Raw genomic sequence first — 27,542 nt, forward strand, 5'->3', positions numbered from 1 at the left:
CATTGTTCTCATTCTTGACTATCTATGTTTACGATTCAGTTATTGAATTACACAAACAATTAAAAATGATGTATAATAAACAGTTCATCTGGTAAACTTTTTTTAAATTTGGTAATTTAACAAACATCATTTTTACCTGTTTGCTTAGTAATATATTGGTAGTAAGCATTTTATTGACAAAGTAAGTATTAAAAATATTTCAGAGAAACAATATTTTTGCCTTGGTATAAAAAATTCATTGTTCCACATTTAATGTTTTATGGTTTAAGCATATACAAGTCAACAACTAAAAAAAGACCAGAGTTCAGAAAAAGAGAAGAGTGGATTTTGCTGAACAATACTAAATTAGAACCTGTACAAATAAATCTAGAGCAATAGAAGAACTTTTGTAGAGAGTGGTAGTAGCTGGCGACGCACACTGAAACACCAATTGCATAACATGAAGATGACTGAGCAATTGGACCAACAATTTCAAGCCACTGTCTTCACAAAAACATAGCGACATTCAGCTGTCATGGCATTTAAAGTATCTGTACAACTTTTTACAGTATCATTTCTTTCACTATTGTAACAGCCATTTTATTTTCTTTGAGCAACAATTTATTTACATATGATGTTTACTCTTACATAACATGACTTAATAAATAATTGCTGGATGTAATTACATTTGATTTTAGGAATGTGAGCAGTTCAATAATAGGAAGCTTTAGAAAAGGAAAAAAATATGAAAAAGACATTTGTACAAATATCAATTGTCTACTGATTGTTTCATGAGTACTCTTGATTCTTGATCAGCTGGACTAGTGAGTTACTTCATGTTTTACTAGACCAGCAAGTGCTTCAAATCCAGACCGAATAACTTCAAGTTCATCAGGTAAAACATGATACCGCAACTCTTTTTCCATCATTAGAGTCTGAAGTTTATCCGCTTTCTCTGGAACACTTAATGTTCCATCCAGATAAATGTCCTTTAAAAAACAAAACAATATATGAAAAACAAAAAACTAATATATTGTAGTTTTAAAATATTACAGTGACAAAATTAATTAGTTTCTTGTCAGAATGTGATGCAGGTTTCACAACAGCAGTATTGATATTGAATAAAATGCCAGCACCAGTCACAGTTGTCAATTTACTTTAAAATCCATGACTGGTTTGGGTCCTAAAGGCCACTATCCAGTGGTACATGTGAGGCGTCCTGAGAAACACAAAAAGACTAACACTCATTCTGTGTTCTCTCAGAACGTATCCCTGGATAAAGGCCTTGGGGGCTGAAACCAGTCATGGTTTTTAAAGTAAATTGACAAGTGGGACTAGTGCCGGCATTCTATTGAAAAACAAAAATAATTAGTGCACTTCTGGCAATTAAATTGGAACAATGGTATGGACAGCAAATGATTAAATTTTACTTACTGTGCATTATACAGAATAGTTACAGTATAGCAGGAAGAATGTGTGATTAAAATTTATATGCGATTTTTTTGGGGGGGTGGGGGATGCAAAATGCATTTTACACAGCTGCCACCTCTCACGGTAACAATGGCAGTCATGTTCGACTGGGTGATAGATCTTGAGAACATATTGGCCAGGGTAACTGTCGAGCAGCCTCTGTATCAAGCTATCTCAAGAGGACAGGCAAAATGCAGTTTTGCAAAATCGTGTTGAAAGATAGCGTCAATGAGAACTTCATTTCATGAACAGTCACTATCCTTAACATATCACACATATAATAGCTTCTGTCAGACTATGTTGACCAGAGGTGATCATGTTGTATACACAATGGCACTCCATACCATCACACCTGGTTCACTGTTGTCCCTGGGCACCATGCTGCCTATGCACATGCCTCTGCTGCAGCAAAAGGGAAGGTACAATAAAGGCTGCCACACCTACAGTCTGAGGTGTTTCAGATGTCATTGTACTGTCCATGCCGATACTCCTCTTATTGCAAACCGTCTGATTTCCTTGCACAATGTATGTGATACAGCTGCAAAGCTCTGTGCAACCAAGCAAACAGTACATCTGTCCTTTCACACATTAATCATGCTGTGCCACTGAGATTGCTTCTGTTGATTTTATATTAGCACGACAGCTGTGGGATTCTCACTAACAAGACCAGCAATAATGCACAACAATAAACTGCAGTCTTGACAAGCCATGATATTGCTGCAGACAAAATCCGACACATGCTACTAGATGTTTCTCCTTCTTAACAAGGCATAACATGACCTTCTCACAAACAACAAATGACATTCAAATGAGGTTTCTGAATGGGAAAGTCAAGGCATTATCATACAGAACTTAGATGAGCTTACTCATACCTACTTTATGAGCTTGTGCTCTGACAAGTTGCACATTTTCGTGTCTGAGCATGTACTCTGTACCTGTCTGATGTTAGCTGCATGTTGCCTTCATGATGTTGAAATTTTAATGGTCAGCTGCACAAAAAAGCTATTCAATATTTTCTAAACTAATTACAGTTTAGATCAGAGAAAGATTAGCATTAGCTTTTCTGAGCAAGTACAAGTTGTGTGTGTGTGTGTGTGTGTGTGTGTGTGTGTGTGTGTGTGTGTGTGTGTGTGTGTGTCAAACAAACGTCTCATTTAAAAAATTGATTATGGATGGATTAAGATGACAAAAACAATAAATACTGATAAATTTGTCATACCCGAACCCATGGACACTCATCAACTGCCCTATAAAACGTCTCTTCTGATGGATGTATCTTCAATTTAAGGCGCCATAATAAAGGGCAATGCTTTGTAGTTTGGTCCACCAGAAGGCGTTCCAGTAATGCAAGACATCTATTTTGCTCACAGGGATCAGTTACCACAGGTCCACCTGCAAATGATACCATTTATGAAATGCAATTGTCAGCTTTAATAACCAAAATACCTAAAAAAATAAGACAAGGGACAGTAAAATTACAAAGAATATCATCACTGACACAGTTTTAAAGGAAAAGAAAAAAAAAATTGTCATGTGGGACAAGTCGAGGCATACACTCAACGAGTCTGGGGTTCCAAAACATCTAGTATCCTTAATAAAAGGTCTTTATAATAGCCATACCACAACCATAAATGTAGATGGTGAATACTTGAAATTTTTCAATGTAACAAATGGCATCAGACAAGGTCAGCATACTGTCACCTCAGCTCTACAATATCTACATGGAGTGTATAATCAAAAAAGCGCTGGAAGGTTGGGACGGTGGGATTTCAACTGGCAGCAGGAAAATCAACAATTTACACTTCGCAGATGATACTACACTCATAGCAGGAAGTGAGGAAGAACTTGGTAATCTGTTCTCAAGAGTGAAAGATTAGTCTAAACATTGGCCTGGAGATAAACATGAAAAAAACCAAACTAATGGTTATGAATTGCCAAGGCATCAATCAAAACCAACTTATAATGCTTAAGGAATCTGGAGATAGTGGCTGATTACGTATATCTAGGTTCTCTGATCAATTGCACAGGAAATTGGGATAAAGAGATAAGACGACAAATCATTCTTGGCCGAGCCACAATGGTCGAACTCAATAAGATATGGCAGAATCAGGCAATAACCGAGACTACGAAGATGAGTTTGGTAGAAGCACTGGTGTTTCCTGTATTCTCATACAGATGCGAGACCTGGACTGTGAAAGATGGTGATAAAGAGCTGCATTGATGCCTTCGAGATGTGGTGTTGGCAGAGGATGCTACGTACACTGTGGACACAAAAAAGAACAAATGTTTCAATAATAGACGAACTTAAAATCACAAGGAGGTTATCTTCTCACATCAGCCAAAGATACCTTCAGTTCCTTGGGCACATCTTGAGAAGGAAAGGGGATAATTTAGAGAAGACCATTGTGCAGAGAAAAATTTAGGGCACAAAAACACTTGGGAGAGCAGCAAACAGATGGTTGGATCAAGCAAAGAAGACTACCAACCTGCCTCTTCACATCATATTAAGAAAGGCCTCATCGCTTTGTATGGAGACATCTGTCTGAAGTTTCAACTGCGTAAGAATGAATGAGGAAATGAGATCACGACACTGAGCAATGAGTAAAATGACTAATGAGAGGATAGTAAAAAAGACCTTACTAATTGTCAGTCAAAATTACATGTTATGCATAAATATATTTTTTGCCTTTTTCACATTTGTAGTGTGCAACTGTTCTCTCATTTTATTCCTTAATTTATCTTTAACTTTGATGTCACTTCCTGTACAGTTTGGTTTTGTTATATGTTTACTACATTTTATCACCATATATAACTTGATTTCTTAAAAATCTACACCACCCCTTTTGCTATGGGTTTTGCACCATTATCATTGTTGTCTTTATACAGGTGCCTGAAGATGGTGTACTGTAATGCTGGATGCATTACAGTACTGGTGGCATATATATACAGGCTGAGTCAGGAGGAATAGGGCATACATCCATATGAAGTTTTTTGTTCAGAATCACTAATACTATCATGTCTCAAAGCATGTACCTTTCCTCCTGACTCACCCTTGGTAGTATGAGTCAATGCAGCCCCTCTGGCCTCGATGCATGCACTCATTCAGCTGGCAAGTGTATCCTTTCATGAGGCAACCTGACTTATAATTGTTGTAACTGGTCTTTGATATCTTGGATACTGGCACTGGGATGGAGCTGATGTCTCAACTGGTCCCACATTTGTTCCATTGGGGGACAGATCTCATGATATTGCTGACCACAGCTGTACCTCAGCATCACCCATACAGTTCAGAGAGGCACGTGCTATATCTGGATGAGCACTGCCCTGTCAAAAAAGGCAAGACAATGCTGTCGCATGACAGGTAACATGTGGATGCATGACGCCCGTGATTTTCTGTTGTGCTGTCAAGATCCCTCGATCACTACCAGATGTGATCTCAAATCACACCTGGCAGTGCCCCATATCATGAAGCCAATAGTGTCACCACTGTGTACCTCCAGAACATTGGAAGAATGGGACCTCTCCCCACATCGATGTCATACTCACTGACAACTGTCATCGGAGGTAGTGGGGGGAAAAAAACACAATGTGAAGCCATTCATCAGAAATCCATGCTTCCCAGACACGGCATCATACCAAATGTTGTGCTAACACCAGCCTATACATGGGACTGCAATTCCCATGTCCGGCTAATGATAGTCTCCGAGCAGTGACGAGGAATGACAAAGACTGTTGCACAGAATCCATCACTTTTTCTCACATGGCAGATGCAGATGCAAAAGGGTTACGATGCACTCAGTGCAAAACACAGAATCCTCCCTGGTGATGGCCAGACATGCTGCTTGACTGGAATTGTGATGATGCGTATGCCTGCCCAAATGTTTTCAATTCAGTCCAGCATCGAGCCACTGCCGCATCTGAATGGCACACAAATCTCAATAGTGCATCCTTTGATCAGCTGGCCAAATGGAGTCCCACAAAGAGGTCCCTTTCAAACTATGTCAGGTGTTGATAACACTGTTTCACACGAGTCCCTTATGTACTCTGACAGACCTGGTAACAACATTAGACATGAAAAGTGATTCACTCTGCCAGCTGTTCTAGCTGTCAAAGAAAACTGCAACAATAATCACTTACTTACGAGCTGACAGGTGTCTGTGAACAGTGTTACATTTACACCCAACTATATTTTTTGGTTGCTTCACTTTTTTGTCAGACAGTGTACACAGTTTTTGTTGAGTGAGTGACATAAAGAAGTGCAACTTGTTAGAGTTAATCACCTGCAGTCCGTTGTATGTATGATTACAAATTGCACATACAAGCTTTTTCTCTATAATATCAACTGATCATTGGTACTATCTCTGGCTACGTGATAAACTACCTATTATAGTGCATTTAAAATTAGTTGCAAATTTTGACATTTGGCTCACCAAAGGGAACGCGACACCATTACCCAGGTAACACCAATAGCAGGCCGGCTTTCCCTACCATGCTGCCAGCAGTTCGGTTGGTAAAGCAACACTGTTGCCATGCCAGGGGTAAACAGTACCACATGGTGTCGTGCTTCAGTTGCTTCTGTGTTTGTAAGCTCTCTTTGTGAAGCGTTATTTTTTGTCCTTGAAGTGTTCTGCAGTACTCAGGTGTTGTGAACGTGTGTTTTTGTGTTTGCATGCATTGATAATAATAGAGCAGCATGACTGAACGTGAGATTCGCAGTAAAAGAGGTCATCCAAGAACATGTTCACCGGCTGCGAAGATAGCGAGCTGTGGAAAGGGAATTCCGATCCATGGCCACGATCGCGAATTTGTGAGCTCTGTGCACAGTTATTTTCGACTTGAATGCAATAATGGCAGTCCGATTTTAGATGTCACAATAGTGGTGGACAGAACAGCTGCTGCACTTAACATTCATTGATCAACAGTGCTAAGAATTTGCAAGGAGAAGGAAAGAAAGGAAGACATGAGTGAAGAAGAAACAGTAGGTCATTCTTTATTAGAAACTCCAGGCAAGAAACGATGTTATGACAGGTGGGTAATGAAGATGGACACATTCCAGCAGGATGCAATTTGGAGAAATGTGTATGCTTATCACCAGCACAATGAATATCCTACCTTAAATAAACTTCTTTCCAGCCTCAAAGAAGCAGAGCTGTTCAGTGCGAATAGGTCATACTTCAAAACTGTTTACACGAACTTGGTTTCTGGCTTGAAAAGCTTTCCTCTAAGACATTCATTGTGGAGAGAAGTAACATAGTGGCATGGAGAGACAGATATTTGCGTGTAGTGACAAATGTTTCATTCGAAGGCACTGTGTCGTTGGATGAGACGTGGGTTAATGTGAGTCGTGTTGACAAAGGGATGGACAGATTGCACAGCACAAGGAACGACAAAAGCACCGGTAGGCAAGGGTGGCAGGATAATCGTCCTCCATGTTGTTTCTGCAAGTTGTTTCACTCCGAACTGTTTACTGCTGCTCCGTTCCAGGAAGCAAAGTAACTATCATGAGGAAATGAATGCCAAAGTTTTCATGGAGTGATTTTTTGATGTTCTGCTGCAGAATATTCCTCCAAATACCACCACAGTAATGGACAAGGCGTCATGCCACTCCATTGTGATAGATAAAGCCTAGACAATGCATTGGACGAAAACAGATATTTTGCTATGGTGCAAAGAAATGTTCCATCGGATAAAGTTGAACCTGGCAAGAATCAGGCAGAGTTAATGGAACTTTTAGCACTTTACAAGCCAAAAACTCCACACTATCAAGTTGACGACCTGGCTGCCGATAAAGGGCATAATGTCATCAGGCTTCCTCCATATCATGCACATTTAAATCCTATTGGGAACATACGGGTGGAGGTGAAAGGTAGTGTACCAAAAAACAACAAAAAGTTTATGCTCAGTGAGGTCAAAACACTGACCAAAGAAGCCATTGCAAGTATTACTCCTCAGGATTGGTTTCTAGTTGTCAGCCATACGAAGAAGGTAGTTGAGGAGACGTGAATTTGTGAATGACTGCTGGAAGAACAGATTGAAGAGCTGGTAATTGCAGTCAGTGCCAGTACCAGTTCTGAGGAAGTGGACAGTGACGGTTCTTCCCTTGTGGTTGCTCAACTTATGCCATAACTGTGATCATGTGTACGAAAGATTATTGATTTAACTGTTCTGATCATTACTGACACTTCTTTACTGCCAAAGAATGTTTGCCCGGTGGCCACTAATGTTCGCAACGTAGGCAGGTATGGCTTTATTGCCAGCCACTGACACACTGGCACATGCTGGCAATTACGCTTCCCCCTATTTGCCCTGTGCAGAACTGTCAAAAGTCGCAACTAATTTTAAACTCCTATACTAAGGCAGTCATATTACAAAATGTAACTACTCTCAATTCTCATGCATAAGCTGATTCACCCAGCATTAGCAGTTTTCACAATGTAAGTAAAGGATAAAACACAGAATCACTTACATGTGATATGTAAATAAGACAATCACAGCAGATGATTAAAATTTAATATGTATCTTTCTCATTCAAATATGATTCCTACACATTATAGCACGTTTCTAAATTGACAAAAGCAGGGCAAGATAATACAATGACAAGTTATCTTTGCTTTCATATTCTATTCCTTTGTGGGCCAGTACTCACCTGCGAACCACCAAGAGAGAAAAATAAGAGTATTTCATATCAAATACAGCTGATGTCAAAAGCATTCATAGTTGAGAATAAATTTTGTAAAAACTGTACTCTTTATCCCTGATATAATCCCATCTAGTTTCAAATTAGTGTTATTCCTACCTCTAGTCAGAAAGCCAAACATATAAACCAAACTAGTACAGCAAAAGAAGATAAATGATATTTAACTACTAGAGATGTAATGTTTTACAAAAATAAAAACTACTTACCAACACTCAGAAATTGAAATGCTTGTATATTTGCTTCTTTAACTTTATTATGCCTGTGCAGCAGATCAAGAATGAGAAATGCTTGTGGGAGGACGGATTCAGAGCTGGCGAATGAGTTGGTCAGATGACACCATGATACACTCACAGTACTTGCAATATTCTGTATAAAAAGAAAATTAAATATAGTGAAACTGAATTTCAGGAGCAACAGAAGAAACAAAATATAAACTGCAACACCATGAAGACGTTATGCAACAAAAGCCAAATGGTATGTAGTGTACAGCTTGGATATACAAATGATTACAATTTTGATGCCTTCTACATTTCCTATATAAGGTAAGACTATGCAGTTATCATCATCATCAACAACAACACCACATGCATCAGTTAAAACAACAAAATTGTTTTACATATTTAACCAAAATAGTTAATACGTGTAAAAATTTACATTATATAAACATTCAGTGGCCCAGACTACAAACAAATGTTGGAGGACTCAATCCTGTGGAGTGCCTCATCAGATGTTCCATGTAGACTCTTGATACAGGGAAATGTTTGTTAGAGTACTTATTTACAAAGTGGCTCATTATCTGAATACCAACAAAGTCAACCATACTGTTAGTGCAAAAGCCCCACTTGAACATGTTGTATTTGCACATACCTTCTCCCATCTGGGACCTATTAGTCTGTACCCATAACTCCCTAGGATGATGAAAGAGTGAAACTTTAATCGTTGGATTGTCAATAAGTCCGTGGTTCTAGGCTTACACTATTTGCCACTAATTCAACATCCCAACTGAATCCAGTGGGCAGCAATTGAAATCCTAGTTCATATGCTGGTCATGTGGGTTGGGGCATTTCCTAGGCAGTGAGAGTAAATCTTCGTGAAGAGGCATTGATTCATTTTTAGGGCCTTCCAGGCAAAGGCTGCAGAGAGCCAACTTTTGATGAAGGTGAGCTCGACTGATGTTCTATGGTGTTGGTAATCAGCATGTAGGTGTACACCTGGGTGTGCCACTGATGGTTCTCATCACTGCATCCAAACGAGTGTGAACTTTCTTCACACAAGCACTCTTCAGCCACACGGGTGCACAATACTGATGCAAAGTACACCAATGCAAGGGATGCTCCGCGGGGAACTGATGTTTTTGCTGCCCACATACTCCCTGCCAATTTCATCACCAGGTTCACTTGTCTTTGTACATTCTTAGCTGTGGTACGAAGGTTTCTATGTTTAATGTGACACCAAGATTTTTCTGGCTTATCATTGTACCTGACTATGCCAAGAGGACTCAAACATGGGCTTATTTTTGCTGATGCTAGACATCTGAATGTCGGTTGGTTGTGAGAAGCCCAAACTGTGCCTTGTGTAAGAAGGAGAAATATCTACCAGCATGTGTCAGAATTCAGCAGCAGTAGGACTGTAGCCTATCAAACATGCAAGTTATCATCATGTGAGCTGGTCGGGATCCCAGACAACCACATGAAACTGGTGGGTAACACAGAGGAATACTTAGTGCCATGCAGGATATCAGTGACATCACATGGCTAACAACTGAGATGACAGGCACACTGTCCATTTGGCTGTTCAGGACTGTGCAGTCCTGTCACATACTTTGAGTCAAGAAATGAGCTTGCTCAGTTAAAGATAAGTATTCATATGTACAGTGCCATGACATCTGGAGCATCACAACAAGATGCCAAATATTGCTGTGGCTTCCCTTGACATGGCATCAGAGAGAGGGATGCTGACAGTGGTCTGGTCAACATCAACACTGGACATAGCAGTGGTACCTCTGCATCCTTTCAGATGAGTGCCAGTTCTGCGTACAACATTATGATGAATGGATCTACATGTGGTGGCTCCGAGGGAAACAGGCATTGCCAGATAGCATTCACCTGCATCAGACAAGCAGCATGATGGTATGATGTACCATTGGCTGCCCAACACAATCATCTCTTATCTCCATAGCCAGTGATTCGGCCATTGTCCATTACACTTCTGACGTGGTAAGACTGACAGCTGCACTTTATCTTCAAAGTTTCTGTGATGTTATTTTTCAACAACTTAACACATGGCCACATTTTGCCTTCCTGTAGTGACCTTCCTCAACACAGAGGGTTTTGAAAAGCTTTATCTAGAAACACCATAAAAGACAGAATCTGTAGTATCATTGCCACAGATACTACTACTATGCCGTGCCAAAGCAAGGTTGGCAGCCCATCGTCTGCTGAGCACAGCGCACTCTAGCGGGCAGCTGCAGTCCTACACACTAGTGAAGATAAGTAATTTCATTGTACTATGTGTTTCTTGAATAATAATCCTTCTCTCTAACAGTGTGCCGTACCGCATATTATTGCAACCTGGACTCCTTCAGCTCCTATCAACTCGGCCTCCTACTTATTTGCATTTAGTAACGAGCTGAAAACACCCACGCATTTTGTGCCTCTAAACAGTGAGACACAATAGAATCCTTAACTGGCAGGGAAAAAAAGGACATAAGTCCACTTCCTATTTTTCACTGTGTCTTGACGAAATTACAGATGTAACTAAATCTGCCCATTTAGCTGTGTTTGCTTGATATTGCATAGTAAATGACAACAAAGAAGAATTGATTGTGATAATATCATTGCCAAGAACTACGAGGGCCCAATATTTGTACAGCTGTTAAAATTTGGCTTACTGGAAAAAAAGGGGGGGGGATTGAAGCAAAATCATTTCAATGATTACTGATGGTGCTCCAAATATTGTGCCAAAAATGGGTATATTAGTTTATTTTAATACACACTGGACAATCCATTCTTGAATTCCGCTGAATTATACATTAGTAAGCCTTGTGTGTAAATGGTAGTTTCACTTCCCTTTAAAATATAATGGGCATAGTCACAAAAATAGTGAACCTTATATAGCTGCAAGCTTCTAATAAAAGTAAGTTTGAAGCCTTGTTAGAACTTGTTGTACAATGGCTTACTGGTGAATAACAGTGTTTGCTGGCAACATACTTCAAAGATTTGTACATTGCCTGGAAGAAATAAGGCTGTTTTCAAAAAAATGAAGAAAAATTTTGCAATATTCAGTTAATGAACGTTAAATCATTTATGAAATTGATATTTTTTTCCTACTTGTGCTAGTGTTGCAAGAAGTTGAACATAAAGATTCAAGGCACAAACAAAGCAGTTATTGTTACAATAGGCTTTATTTGCACTTTTGAGGCTAAACTGCATGTATTTAAAAACAATATTCTTTCCAAAAAGTACAAGTACATCCAAACTTGAAAAAAATTACCAGAAATTTCAATTTCATATGAAAAGCCTGAGCACAAAAGAGTTACTGAGGAATTTTCTTCAGTAATACATTCTTGAATCAAACAATTTTCATCAATATTTTCTCAGTTCAGAGTTGTCAGAAACAAATATTTATTATTTATCCAGGTGTAACTCCATTCAATAACTGAACTCATCTAAATTTGATAGGTTGTAAATTGCAGAAACTGAAATGTAGTTGATCCATTGAGAGTGGCCTTACAATCTACAGGCTATTCATCTGCCCTGTCATGGACTATGCCTCTGCAATATGGGGAAATGTGGCCCAGATGCAGCTACAAAAACTTCAAGATAACCCAGAGTAAAGTGATAGGCTGAAGCTTCAATGTTCCAGCCAACTTTCCAGCCAAATATCAACACAAAGCCGCAGGTGAGCCAGAAGAACTGACGTGGTTGCAGAAAAGTGCCAAGCCAGTATCTGTAAAGTCCTAAAGATCCAACAACAATATCATTAAACAACTCTGGAGATTAAATAATAACCAAGACCCTATAAGCAGCTAACTGCCTTCCTCAACAAGTAATGGAGCCACCATAAGATGACACAATAGTCAGCTAATCTAATACACCGAGTACAACATCCACACTTTTTGATCCATTAACATCTTTTAATATTGTCATAATTTTTATCAAAAAACACATTCTTCATAGTGAATAATAATGTTCTCTGAACCTGAAGTTATAATAGCAATAAAACTCAGCTTTGCCCAGTACTTTCTAAGCTATGAAGTTAAAACATATATTTATTTTGAAAAGTAATTTCACTCTTAAGTAAGACACTTTGAGACCACAATTTCAAATCTTGTGTTTAACTTCAATTATTATGCAAATATAGGTGGTACAATAAGAGAAAAAGTTATTTTATAATTGTTGGGTAACATACTCATAGCCTGTAGGTTTTATTGGTTTTTGACAATCAAATCAGATCTGTGTGTGACATCTTTTTCATAACTTTCAACTATTTGTCCATTATGCTTCTGCATGTAATAATTAGTGTGTGAGTGTGTGTGTGTGTGTGTGGTTAGTTACAGATCTGATTTGTGTCTATATGTGTGATGAGGGAGTTAGATGTTATATCTAACATTAGGAAACAAATGGATCATTTTATGTTATTATCCACAACATTTCTAGGGTATTTTTTCAAAAATTCTAGTTGGGGTTGTAAGGGTACTGATATCAATCATGCTAGGCTTATCAAAATAAATCCTTAATTATAACATTTCTAGTTTGTTGGACTGTTCCGTGTTGTGTAGAGTTTCTGAATTTGGGAGTACTGCTTTGCTGCTGCAATGCAGAGCTTTGGCAATAGCACAAACAATTAAGGAATTGCTTTTGTTCTTGTTGTTTTCTGTACTGCTAACAAGGGAACCTCTCCATTGCACACCCCTCAGATTTAGTTATAAGTTGGCACAGTGGATAGGCCTTGAAAAACTGAACACAGATCAATCAAGAAAACAGGAAGAAGTTGTGTGGAACTATGAAAAAATAAGCAAAATATACAAACTGAGTAGTCTATGTGAAAGACAGACAACATCAAGGATATTATGATCTCAGGAGCGCCGTGGACCCCTGGTTAGCGTCAGCATCTACGGAACGAGAGGTCCTTGGTTCAAGTCTTCCTTGAGTAAAAAGTTTAGTTCTTTATTTTCAGTTATTATCTGACAAACTCTTATGTTTTCATCACTTTTTTGAGAGTGATTATCACACCCACAAGAAAACCTAAATCTGGCAAGGTAAAAGAATCTTTTTACCCATTCGCCAAGTGTACAAGTTAGGTGGGTCAAGAACATATTTCTGTCATGTGACGCACACGCCGTCACCAGTGTCGTATAGAATATATCAGACGTGTTTACCTGTGGAGGAATCGGTTGACCTATGATCTTGCGATCAAATGTTTTCGGTTCCCATTGGAGAGGCACTTCCTTTTGTCTACTAATCGCACAGTTTTGCGGTTCGGTCGCAAAACACAGACACTAAACTTATTACAGTGAACAGAGACGTCAATGAACGAACGGACAGATCATAACTTCGCGAAAGTAAAAGCAAACTTTTCACTCAAGGGAAGACTTGAACCAAGGACCTCTCACTTTGTAGCTGCTCACGTTGACCACGGGACCACGGCACTCCTGTGCGCAGATTATCCTTGATGTTGCCTATCTTACACATGGACTACTCAGTTTGTATATTTTGCTTATTTTTTTCATAGTTCCACACAACTTCTTCCTGTTTTCTTGATTGATCTGTGTTCAGTAGTTCAAGGCCTATCCACTGTGCCAGCTGATAACTAAATCTGAGGGGGGGTGCAATGGGGGAGGTTCCCTTGTAAGACTAGTTTGATGTAGCTCTCCACACTTGTCCTTCTCTTCAAGTATCTTCGTATCAGCATAACTACTGCAACATATCTTTGACTGGACCCCTTTTTTCCCTCCACTACCAAGCTAATGATTCCTTGATGCTTCATAATGTCTCCTACCAACCTATCCCTTTTTTAGCTATCAACTAATGCAACAAATTTCTTTTTCCCCAAGTTGTTTCAGTGCCTGCTCACTAGTTATTAAATCAACCCTTCTAATCCTCAGAATTCTTCTGTAACATCACATTTTAAAGACTTCTTACCTCTTCTTGTATGTACTGTTTATCACCCTCACTTTGTTTCCACAAAGGTCAGACTCCTGACAAAACTCCCTACTTCTGCCACCATGACTTATGTTACTGCCCATACAACAAAATTCTAAACTACCTCCAGTGTTTCATTTCTTAATCTAATTCAATCAGCTTCAGCTGACTTAATGAAACTACATTCCATCACCCTTGTTATATTTTGGTTGATATTTATTGTAGACACTTTTCAAGACACTATTCATTCTTTTTAACTGCTCTTAAAAGACCTTCGCTGTGTATGACAGAATTACAATGCCATTGGTATCCCCCCCCCTTTTTTTTTTTAAATCCTCTCCTTGAACTTTATTTCCCTTTCAAAATTCGTCCTTGATGTCCTTTACTGCTTACTTTCTGTGCAGACTAAATAGCATAGGGGAAAGATTACAATACTGTTTCACTCCTTTCTCTGCTACTGCCACCATTTCATATTCTTCAACTCTTATAACTGCAAACTGTTTTCTCTACAAGTTGTAGATAACCAATGCTCCCAGGATTTTTATCCCTGATAACTTCAGAATTTCAAAGAGTGTATTCCAGCCAACATTATAAAAAGATTTTTTCTAAATCCGCAAATGCTATAAAAATAGGTTTGCCTTTTTAAAATCTATCTTCTGAGATACATTGTACGGTCAGTATTGCCCTACATGTTTTTACATTTCAATGAAAAACAAACTGACCTTCACCCAGATCAGCAGCTAACATTCTTCTGTAAGTAATTTGTGTTAGTACTTTGCCACAATGACTTATTAATCTGAGTTTTCAGTAATTCAGTAATTCTATTTCTCATACATGGCAGCACCAGCCTCAATTGGTATTGGGATTATTACAGTCTTCTGAAGTCTGAGACTATTGCACCTCTTTCACATGTCCTGTGTAGCATGTGGTTGGTTGTTCCTGGTATCTAAACAATGGGGGTGGGGGGGGGTGGGGGGGGGGGGGGGAAGTCAACTGCTTAGGTTCTTACACTTGATTTAAGCAGAATGCAGGTTATTCCCTTTTTTAAAGAACGTTATTGAGGAACACAAAAACTCATTACAAACTCATGGCAAGTGTGGGATCCAGAACCATGTCAATGATAACGATTCTCAAATTTACTTCCAAATGACATACACAAAGTATGCAAGTCGTTATTCATGGTGGCAGCACTGTTTCATTAAAAGCTTTCCATGTTGAAACTTCAGATTTCCATAAACTAATTTTTTTTATGTGAATGCAAATTTTTTGCCACTAATTTTCTAAGGGCCAATGACTTGTTAGTTCAGCTAGGATTCACATTTTTATCAACGGTTCTCTAAGTTACTTAGTCTTATCACATATGGAAATTCATTCGTGACTATCATCCATCACAATTCTGTGTCACATCGTGTCATTGTGTGATAACGCACAGGACACTTTCAAACTATTTTCATTGTTGACTTGAAGCATGACACAGCACAGAAGTCAGCAAAGTACTACTTTGCACTGAAATTGCTAAAAAAGAACAAAAGCCTGAATATTCATCAAGGATCTATAAAATGTGTGTTCAAATATGGATCTTTGCTTTGAATTGAATGATGAATTCACAGCCACTAGACAAATTCTCACTTGTACATAACACTCTGTCGCACCAACCAATGGGAAAAAGACCTGGAGCCTGAGAGCCAACAAGCAATAACAAAGATTAACTGAGGTCTGCTAGCACACAATTGAGAAAATAAACAATAATGCAATTTTAAAGTCATCTCCATTTTTCTTTATACAAACTCCACAACTAATTCTTTCTGAAGCACAATTTCAGAGTAATATGTAACAAAATTACTTAGAACATTTATTTCCATCAGTGAGTAGCTCAAGTCTTTCAGAACTCCCATCGATTCACCTGACTTTCCCAGTAAATTCAGTTTCCATAATAATTCTCAATTTTCCGTCAAGCTGCCACCTTGTTATTTGTCATTTGGATGCAATTTGGAAAAATTTCAGACATCCATTGTTCGTAGTGTGAAATACATTGTTTTGTTCGATCTAACAGATAAATTGTTCTCGATTCAGAATCATTCTTTGTAACTCATAAGTTAACTACTGTGTTTGAACTACTTATCAAGACATGTTGTGTACAGCGACATGATCAGAAATTATTACTGTGGAACATGTATGCACTGTAAACACCCCGCCTCCAATGTCTGACTGCTGAAGGTGCATTTAAAAAACAGGAGGCAAGTCTTACAGAAGGAGTACATATTATAAAGAATATATGTAACACTTAAGACTGATAATTTTACTTACCTGCAATTCAGCAAGACTTGCCAAGAAATGCAAATTGTTGGGGAAAACCTCCAGGGCTCTAATAATAGCATCTTGAAGTACAGAAAATGTAAAAGTTGTGTTTATGCAATGCCACTGTAGCATACAGATATAGCTCTCCCAGAGAGCCTCTGCACGACATCTCTCCCTGCAAAGACACAAAGCAAATATATTTCTCACTTATGAATAACTCGGCGATTCTAATACTTTTTTTTTTTTTTGGGGGGGGGGGGGGGGGGGGTGGTGAGTGTGTGGTGGAATATGAGAACCATGTGCTACACACTATTTCACACAACGAAAACCATCACATCTGCAGTAAATAGGAACAGTGGGATTTACATAATGAAACACAATTTATGAAAGGTGATAATACCCAGCTTTTGTGGGAAAAATAAACACACTCAATGCTGTGTGCAGTTCACTTTTATTGGGAAATCACATTAAGTTGTCTAAAATACAGAATCATTTAACACAGAGGTGAGGGGTTGTGATGGGAGAAGTGGCAGAAGGGAGGAAGGAGACCAGGAATGGGATGGAGGGAGGGAGAGAGAGGCAGCAATTGCCTGGGATACAAATATGACACAGGGGCCAGCACTGATGGGTTCATTCAGTGCGCAGGGATGATGATGAGGAAAAATGTGTTGGGAGGGGTACACGAAAGACAGGAAGAGGAGACTGTGGAAGACGACGCAAGTGCACGCCAAGTAAAGTTGGGAGTTTCCACTATCATGTGTAACAAACAAATAAATGTGTGTGAACAAAAATATTAGTTTTTCAGAACTAGAGATGCATTCGATCACCAGAAGCAGGGAATTGGAATGATTGTGGAATCCAACAAGGAAATCATCCACAGTACCCTGGTTTAAAGGAAACATACCAATACAGAGACAGGACAAAAATTAACGTACTACTACAGGGAGCAGCTGTCACAAGCCACAGATATGAGCATGAAGGACTGATATGAGATTCATAGAAAACAATCTATAAAAGAGACATGAAAAGTAAAGTACACAGGTGGTGCAAATGAGGACAGGGAGGTGTGGGAGGGGCACTGTGGGAGGGAGGGGATGTTGATGGGGTGAGGAGGTAAATGAGGTAGAAAATTATAAACGACATTAACTTCAAAAGAAGAGATTATCTTCAGTTTATACAAACTTGATTGTGCAGATTTCCATAAGCAGGACATTGAATTCCATCTATTAATTCCCTGTTACTTCAATTTTCTGCCAAGCACTGTCTCTTTCAGTTGTGAATTTGAAGTGACTTCTTTTCTCATGTCTAGCTGTATCTAATGATTGAAGTTTTACAGATCCTCCTTTTGTCAGTTTCTAAGTATATGCTTCTCACGTGTCTCAAATAGTGACAAAATTTATTTCAAACTTCTATGCAGAGTTATAATTTGTAGACTTTAGACAGCTGAAAATCCACTCAGTATCACCAAGCTGTAGACATGTGCTGGTGAGTCAAGCATATATTTTAAAGAGAATTGGCCTAATGTTAATGTTTTTGATTATCATAGCCATTAAACACAAATTTAACAGGGGCCAAGGAACCTTGTAGTAAGTTCCATACTAAATGAAGTTTACAACTTGTTGCTCGAAAATCAAAGATCAAATACAATTACATGATGAGAACGGATCACAACTCTCAACAAGTAGGGAAAAAAAAGCTAGATTTTGGACAGACTTGCATAAAAGAAAATGTGTAAGGCTTTCAGTGGAAAGATGGGAGAGGTAGAAGGTGAAAACAATGGCTACACAGGAGTGGGAGTTAGTAGAGATCATTATTATATGGGGCAGGCAGGTTGCCTGCAAGGTGTTATTATGTCAAGCAGGACGACACAATACATGTAAGTCACAGATCAGGTAAACAGATTAAGATGTGTGCACACTGTAACAGTCAAATCAGCACTGAGTCCAAGTCTAGCGACCGCTGGCTGGCTGGCCGCTTAGGTGGCGTAGATGCTGCATGGCTGGCAGAGAGTGCCGCATGTAGAGGACACGCGTAACTGCGTGGCGGCACTTTGAAAGATCGGTGAGTCACAACACAAAGGAAGTGGATTGTTTGGTTGTTTTGTTTTAGGGTGCAAAAACAACTAGGATCATACACGCACATATCAAAACTGTGAAACATGAAGACAAAGAGAGGAGTTAAAAATGACTATACATCAATTCCAATCAATGGAAGATAAGACAGCTAAAAACATGGATGTGGAGAATGGTCTATAAAATACACCATAGAGAAACGGAGGTCCCGAACTAAAAATTAAATGGCCTTTGCCATACTGCTGTGGCAGATAAAAAGTAAAATGCAGTCGACAGCTCATGCGTTGTTCGCTAAAACAGCCAATAACTCAGATGGCAAATGCAAACAGGAACATAAACAGTTAAAGAAAGGGCATTCCATCAGGAAATGGCCAGTTAAAAGTTGGGCAAAATGTGCACCAAGTGGTGGGGGAGCACCACTTAACAAATGGCAATGGCAAAGAAGACAGTGCCCAATATGCAACCAAGTTAGAATGACTACCTCATGGTTGGAGGACTGAGAGGAGGTTGTCCAAGTTGTTAGGAGGGGCTTAATAACTCGGACCTTATTCCAATGAAGGGAGGACCAGTGGCGATGCCAAAGTGACACCACCTCCTGACAGATGGCAACACAGAGATCATCAGAGGGAATATAAGAACCAGTGGGCTGAGGTACAAGGATTGCAGCCTTGGCAGCAGTGTCAGCAGCCTCATTTCTTGTCAGACCAACATCACCAGGAACCCACATAATCATCACAGTGGCTCTATCAAGAGCAAGCAAGTGACAATTTTCCTGGTCCCGTTGCACTAAAGGATGGACATTGTACAATGTACAGAGGCTTTGAATGGTGCAGAGAGAGTCTGAGCAGATGACACAATTGAAAAGCTTGTGTCACCGGATGTACTCCGTGGCCTGATACAGAGCAAAGAGCTCTGCTGTCAATACTGAGCAGTGTGCTGAAAAACGTTACCGCCAATGACAAAGGCACACCTGACACCACCATCAACCTGAGAGCCATCAGTGTACACAATGGTACTATCACAAAGTTCCAAGCTAAGGTCATGAAACTGAAGGTGATAAAGTGAGGCTGGAGCAGTGTCCTTAGGAAGCGAATGAAGGCTAAGGTGAACACAGGCCATGGCACGAAGCCAAGGTTGTGAAGGATTCACACCTACTGAGGAAGTTGCAGGGTGCATGAAGTTAATCTGCTGGAGCAAGAGCCAAAAGCGAACTCCTGGAGGTAACAGAGAAGATGGACACGTGCTGGACTGGTGACCAAAGGAGCCATTGAGGAAGCAGGCACAGAATGGGTGGCCATGCATTGCAGACATATGGGATGGATATCTGGTGAGGAGAAAGTCACAGCAGTAGTTCAGTAGTTTCTGCATACAGACTCTCAACCACGCTAGTGTAAAAGGTACCAGTGGCCAAACAGATGCCATGACAGGGGATAGTATTGAGACGGCATAAGAAGTACGGATGTGCAGATGCATAAACAAAGCACCCTTAGTCCACAATGTAGTTTTGAATGGACAAAGGATTGGTACAAATGGAGGAGAATGGTTTGATCTGCACCCCAGGAAGTACCATTGACAACACGTAGGACACTGAAGGGCCGCTTACAGCGGGCTGCAAGGTAAGACACATGGGAGGACCAAGAGAGTTTCGTATCAAACAGAAGCCCCAGGAATTCCATAGTTTCAATGAATGGAAGAGCAACACGCCCAAAAAGTAAAGATGGTGGGAGGAACCAATTGCATCCCCAGACATTCATACAAATGGTTTTGTCAGTGGAAAAACGAAAGCCACTGTCAATGCTCCATGAGCAAATACTATCGAGACGTCGCTGAAGACACCGCTCATCGAGACAAGTCCATGGAGAACTGCACTATATGGCAAAATTGCCAACACAAAGGGAGCTGGAGATGCCCAGCAGGAGACAAGTCATTATAGGGTTAATGGCAATAGCAAAGAGGATTACACTCATGACGGAACCATGGGGGCACACCGTTTTCCTGAATACAGGTGTCCGACAAAGCAGACCCACACATACCATGAAAACTTGTTCTTTTAAAAATTACTCAAGGAAACAGGGCAGGTGGCCATGGAACCACCACATGTAGAGAGTACAAAGGGTACCAGTCCTACAACAGGTGTAGGCTTTCCCCAAATCAAAAAACATGACCACAATATAGTTTTGACTATGAGTACAGAAATAATGAACAGAATTTTATGGGAGGTTGCACGTTCATGAAACATGATGTCACAGCCTCTTCAGTAGCACATCAGCCTGTCATCCTGAAGCTGAAAATCTTATTAAGTACTGGGTGGTCTTCGTCCAGTAATGTACACTATAGCAGAACTTTGATTTCCCTTTCCCACACATTTGTTAGCCACAAATTTCTATTGGTTGGATTATGCCCAGTTTTCCAACTTTATATTATTAACAGCACATAAATCAGGTCAGTGCTCACAAATAACTAATAGTATAGTATGACTCCAAGGTATCTGGCCATTGGAGTCCACTGAATCTGTTCCCCAAATAACCATATGACTCGTAGTGCTGCCTTTTAGTATTTTGTGAGTTGCATTAAACCTGACTTGCCACTGGACTGTCCGTCTTCAAGATTTGTCCAGGTTTCTTGCAGCTGGTGATTGCATGTAGCAATCTGTTTCTTGTATGGTAGGTGGTGCCATCAGTGTAAATGGCTTTATTAACTCTTGGCATTGCTAGCAGCTCCAAGGTGTAAACAGAGTATAGTGCAGAGTCCCTGCAGCACCGATGATTGTACACTTCTGATACAAGCCTTCAGTATAATCTCCATTCTTGCTTCCCAACATTTTGGCAACTTCTGTATTTTGGAATGGGTCACCTTCATTGTTGAGCTTTCTGATTATTCAGGCCACCTCACTGGGAGCTTCATAAATCGTATCAAACCATTTACCACACAGTTGTTCCTTTAATTTGGAAAACACATCAAAGTATGGTGGGCTTATATTAAGACTGTACAATGGGTGGGGAAGTATTTCCCATCCTTTTTTGTAGGGTGTTTCTCTCATTGGTAGGGCAATATGCTGTCTTATATTATCTAGCAAAACGAGGGAATCAGATGTAGTGCAAAACATTTTCCAGAAACAGCTTGTCGTGCGTGCCTGTTACAGATGTCTCCTGTGACACTCTATTTACAGTTATGACTCCATTCATGTTGCCTGTAAACATCATCATTAGTTTCACCTTTGATTGGTGGCAGCAGAATCTTTTCAGGCGTGGAAGGTCAGAGCTTCTCCATTGTAATGACTCAAACGCCAGTTCTAGCTCAAAATCTCGTATCCAGGTTTGACCAAGGGCAACATTCCTTTTCAGAAACTGTTCTACTTCTGTTTTATAACAATGGAGCAATTATTTAGCAATTCTTTTGCAACCTGCTTTCTGCTCTTCACTCAGATTGTGTGAAACCCACCTGATAGCAACTTCTCTCATCTTTAACTTTTCAGTTATGATTCTGCAAACTGAACTATCAGACATTCTGACCTCATATGCAATTTTCTCCTATGTTTTTAATCAATCATCTTTCAAAAGTAATTAATAATAACCTGAAACGTGTAGGCTGTTGCAGTTGATGGCCTCCCATATCTTGGGTTGTCCTGAGTGCTTACCCGACCTTCATGGAAATGAGCAGACCACCAGGATACTGTGCTCTGATTCAGTACTCTATTCCCACATCCCTCTCTCAAATCACTGCAAATTTCGTTTGGGTTCTTTCTATGCAGGGATTCAATTTTGATGTAGGAATGCTGGTCACTATATGTAATCCAATATGACTCAGTTTAAGCTTCCATTTTAAAAATGAATCACTCATGACACAGCCACATGAACCAGAAAACACATGTAAGGCCGTACACCTAAAGTCTCCCTCACAACCGACATGAATTTCAACTTGATCATGCCACCATAATGGTCATGCATATGCAGTGTGCAGGACTTTTGAAATGACCCTTATTGGAATGAGAGTGCACGCATTATCACTGTTGAAGAATTGCTGCATTTTGCACCAAGCACATGGTAACTCCTTCACACCTCTTCCTTCCATCCAGGAACAAGTATGGGCTCCCTGTAACAGTGTGTCATCCCGCACCATCAGTCAGAGACTATGCATAGGCTCCAATATTGAAATGTTGACAAACTGGCAGCATGTTTAAGAAGAGAACTTCCAAGTTATGACAGTGGTTTCTTTTGAAAAACTTTTCAATGGTGTGTGGCTCCCGAGCTGTCGTTACTCTAGTACCTTCCGCCACGGAAGTCAAACACACAGCAGAACAAATGGACGTGGTCAGCTCATAGAGGGCTCCGTCTCCATGGCATCTATTCTGCGCAGTGAGGGCACCACCGCTAAGCCACATGCAGACAGCGGCCAATAGCCGCTCCCTCCGGTTTCGTATATAGGGACCCACTCTGCCCAAGTCCAGCCAGTCTGGTACTCGCTCTGGATTTCGTTTCTACCTCGGCGGTACTGCGTTCTGGTTGTTGCTCGTTGTTGACATTTGCCTGGCTCTGGTTCCGGATGGATTTACGTTTGGTGTTTGGTGTTGTGGTTTCCACAAGCCTCCGTTGTTTATCTCTTCCTTGTTGTGTCGCGCTTAGCCGGTCGTGGTCGGTTGTTGTCAGTTGTCGTTGGTCTGTTGTCCGACTCGCCCTGTGTTTACCTGGTGGTGCGTGCTCCACCGCCGGCGGCTTCCCCGCCTGGCGGCTCCGATCCGTGGCACAAGGCGTTCCCGCTGTGGTCGTGGTTACTACAGTTACTTTAATTGATTAGACTTCTTTTTTATTAAAATTGGTGCCATAGCCAGGACTTGAACCCGGCTTAGTAGACAGATGTGTTAGCCGTTACAACATCGTAGCAGCATTAGTAACACAGCTGCATCGGCTACCCTAGCCCAGTGCCCTCCCTAATACAAACTTCAATTCACGCATTCAGCCTATTTTTCCCTTTCTGAAATCATCAAATGTGGCTTCAAGTCACAGTCGTGGCACAAATTTTAATTCATTTCTACAGCTTTTGTCATTATCGTAAATAAAGGTGAGACTCTTACATCTAAAAGAAAATATTTAATTATATGACATCGATTTTTAAAAATGGGGTAGAGAGAGAGAGAGAGAGAGAGAGAGAGAGAGAGAGAGAGAGAGAGAGAGAGAGAGAACATGCGGTACTTAAAAAATAAACAACCAGAAACTAATAAACTAATACAATAACAGGCAGAAGATAACATTAAAACTGGCCAATAACAGTATCAAAACTGACAAAAAATGGCACCAGAAATGCAGAAATGTCAAAAAGTATTACCAAACTTCTTAAAAAATAATACCAACATCGATTAAAATAAGGACTAACAAAGGCAAAAATAACACTGAAATTGGCAAAGTTAGCATTGAAATGACAAAAATAGCACCAACTATGTAAAATAACAATACCAAAATTTGAAAAATTAATGCTGAAACTGCTAAATATTAACACCAAAACTGGCCATAAAATAAAATTATTTTTCTCACCCCTTTTGTGTTCTAACATATTCCTATCCCCCATTTCAGTCCAGAACTGCCTAATGCTCCATCTATAACCCTCCTTCATCTGAAATTTTTTTAGAATTTCTTCAGTTTTAATCTGCAGTTCATAACCAATAAATTATGGCCTGAGTTCACATATGCCCCTGGAACTGACTTACAATTTAAAATCTGGTTTCAAAATCTTTGCTTGTCATGACATAATCAGTCTGAAACCTTCCAGTGTGTTTAAGTCTCCTCAACGTATACAGTGTTCTTACGTGATCCTTAAACCAACACACAACCATACACCAGACAATATAAATTTTCCCGGAAACATGCCATGCAGGAAATAAGTAAAAGAAAATTGTGAGTGCCAATAGCAAATATTTTCTATAAGAAACAAAATCATTGTTTCTGCAGTTGCAGGTTTTCATCAACCATTTCTAATCGATAAAATAAAACAATCAATTTTGAACAAAGGAAAATCCAGTATAGAATAATGACAGTATTAGGCAAAGAGTAGATAGCTATTCACGCTATGGAGGAGATGCTGAGTCACAGACAGGCACAACAAAAAGACTGCTATACATTTAAACTTCCACACAAAATACGTTCTTCTAAAGTAGTAAACACACACATCATTCACCCAAGCACAACTTGCACACACATGACCACTCTCTCTGGCCACTGAAGTTGATCTGTGTACAGCAACTGCACATGATGGGAGAAGCAATCAGTGGGTTGTGGGTATAAAGAGAAGCCTGGGGTGGGGAAGTGGAGGGATAGGAGGGTAGTGGTGGGGAAAGGTGGAGTGATGCAGGTAGGTGCTTGTAGGGGTGTGGTGCGACAGGACAGGGCTGCTAGGTACAACTAGGAATTTTGAGGGAGGGGGGAGGGAAAAAGAGAGAAGTATACAACGAGAAAGAGACTAGTGAGTGGGTTGGTGCAATAGATGGGTGTGTAGTGCCGGAGTGGGAGCAGCGAAGGGGATAGGTAGGTAAAGTCATGCATGAAAACTGACAAGCTGTCTGTCCACATGAGTGCCTCTGACAAACTGTGTCCAACAGATTGCTGGACTACCCAGTTGCTGAACATGCTGCCCAGCATAATGTTCTTCACTTCAATAACTGCTTCACAGCATGTGCCATCTGGATCCTTGCTACCAACACCAGTTTTTCTGAATTGTGCAGGTGGGAACTCTCCCTGCACAATCTCCTATGTTCCCATAACCCCTCTGGCCTCAACATTTGCCAATCCCTGTCCTTCACTACCTATCCCCTTCCCTGCTACCACTCCAGCACTACAGAACCTTCTATTCCACCAATGAACCCAACAGCCTTTTCTCCTCCTCTTCTTCTCTCCTTTCTCTCTCTCCTTTCCCACCCGCTCTCAAAGCTCCTCACAGCACATGGCAGCCACATCCTGTCTTCACCATGCCCCTGCATGCTCAACAAGCAACACAACATCTTCCCTCGCTCATACCCTGCTGTTGCACTCTCAGTTCAAACAGAATATGCAAAAATTAGTAGAGATTCGTGGAACTTTAAAAAGATCAATGTGCGAAGCATACAACAACTACCACCATCGTACTTTAGCACAAGATCTGTCCGAGAACCCGAGAAAATACTGGTCCTACATAAAATCACTTCAGCCAGTCATTCATTGACCAGTCCCGTGTGGCAGTAGGATATGGCAAAAGGAAATCCAAAGTTTTAAATTTCATGTTTAAGAAAGTATTCATACAGCAGAATCATACAAGCATTTCTTCATTTGACCATCACACAGACTCTTATATGGACGATGTAGTAACAGGTATCCCTAGCAAAGAAAAACAATAGAAAGAGTTGAAAATGAGCAAGTCATCCAGTTCAAAACAAATTCCAATTTAGTTTACGTCCAGAAAGATCCCAATTCGATTTATGAAGAGTACTCTGCAGCATTGACCCCTTGCTTAGTTTACATTTATCGTGAATCTCTCACCTAGTTCAAAGTTTCCAGTGAGTGGAAAAAAGTGCAGGTGACTCCTATATATAAAAAGGATAAAAGAAAATTATGGACCAATATCCTTAACAACAGTTTGCTGTGGAATTCTTGAACATATTCTGAGTTCGAATGTAATAAATTTCTTTGAGATCCAAACACTTCTGTCCCCAAATGAGCAGAGTTCTAGGAAGCACCACTTGTTCGAAACTCAGCTTGCTCTTTTCTCACATGACATACTGCAAATTAAGGAATAAGTGCAAGATCAGATTCCATATTTCAGATTTTCGGAAAGCATTTCACATGGTGACTCACTGAAGACCATTAATGGAGGTACAAGCATACAGAATAAGTTCCCAGATAGATGAGTGCTTCGAATATGATTGTAGAACAATTACACTGCCACAAACATACATTTTGTGTAAGAATCACGAATGTAACATTAGAAATTAGGGCTCATACGGAAGTACATAGACAGTCATTTTTCCCTTGCACTATTGTGACTGGAACAGAAAAGGAAATGACTAGTAGTGATACAGGGTACCATTTGCCACACATTCCATAGTGGCTGTCAGAGTATGTAAATAGATCCTTCCGCTTCAACACTCCATGCTGCCTCCTTAGCCCCCACCACCACCACCCATGCCAGACTACATCTCCCATTAGGTACAGTTGGACATTTTCCAGCCTCAGTGGCCAGAGAAAGTGGTCATGTTTATGTGTGTTGTGCTTGTGTGAATCTACATCTACGTATACTCCACAAGCCACCGTATAGTGTGTGGTGGATGGTACCCTGTACCACTACTAGCCATTTCCTTTACTGTTCCACTCGAAAATAGAGTGAAGGAAAAACGACTGTTTATATACCTCCATATGAGCCCTAATTTCTCATATGTTATCTTTATGGTCCTTAGCACACTGTATGATGGTGACCTTTTGTCCAGGGATTCCTGTTTGGGTTCCTGAAGTATCCCCATACTAAATGTTCGAATCTACTGGTAACAAATCTAGCAGCCCACCTCTGAACTGCTTCAATGTTCTCCTTCAGTTCTACCTGGTGTAGGTACCAAACCCTCGAGCAGTGTTCAAGAACTGGTTACTGATTGCACCAGTGTTCTATATTCGGTCTCCTTTACAGATGAACCACACTTTCCTAAAATTCTCTCAATAAACTTCATAAGTCAACCATTTGCTTTCCCTATGACAGTCCTCACATACTCTTTTCATATCATACCACTTTGCAATGTTACGTTCACATATTTAAATTATGTGACTGTGTCAAGCAGTACACTACTAATGCTGTATCCCGACACTACAGGTTTGATTTACCTACTCATGTGCATAAACTTACATTTACCACATTCAGACCTAGCTGCCATTC

General features: G+C 40.1%; 1 protein-coding gene across 1 annotated transcript in view; it reads right to left on the reverse strand.

Annotated features, from left to right (window-relative positions):
• Window positions 1-213: 213 nt before the first annotated feature.
• LOC126281692 (nuclear exosome regulator NRDE2) overlaps window positions 214-27,542 on the reverse strand; it is a 163,645-nt gene continuing 136,316 nt past the window's right edge. Inside the window, exons 13-16 of the mRNA XM_049980860.1 lie at window positions 16,597-16,762; window positions 8,353-8,512; window positions 2,669-2,841; window positions 214-968 (exon numbers count right to left, since the gene is read on the reverse strand). Coding sequence (XP_049836817.1) covers window positions 801-968; window positions 2,669-2,841; window positions 8,353-8,512; window positions 16,597-16,762 — 667 coding nt within the window. The 3' untranslated portion in view covers window positions 214-800. The remainder of the gene's footprint in view (window positions 969-2,668; window positions 2,842-8,352; window positions 8,513-16,596; window positions 16,763-27,542) is intronic.

Source organism: Schistocerca gregaria, chromosome 7, assembly GCF_023897955.1.
Source record: "Schistocerca gregaria isolate iqSchGreg1 chromosome 7, iqSchGreg1.2, whole genome shotgun sequence".
NCBI classification, from domain to species: Eukaryota; Metazoa; Arthropoda; class Insecta; order Orthoptera; family Acrididae; genus Schistocerca; species Schistocerca gregaria.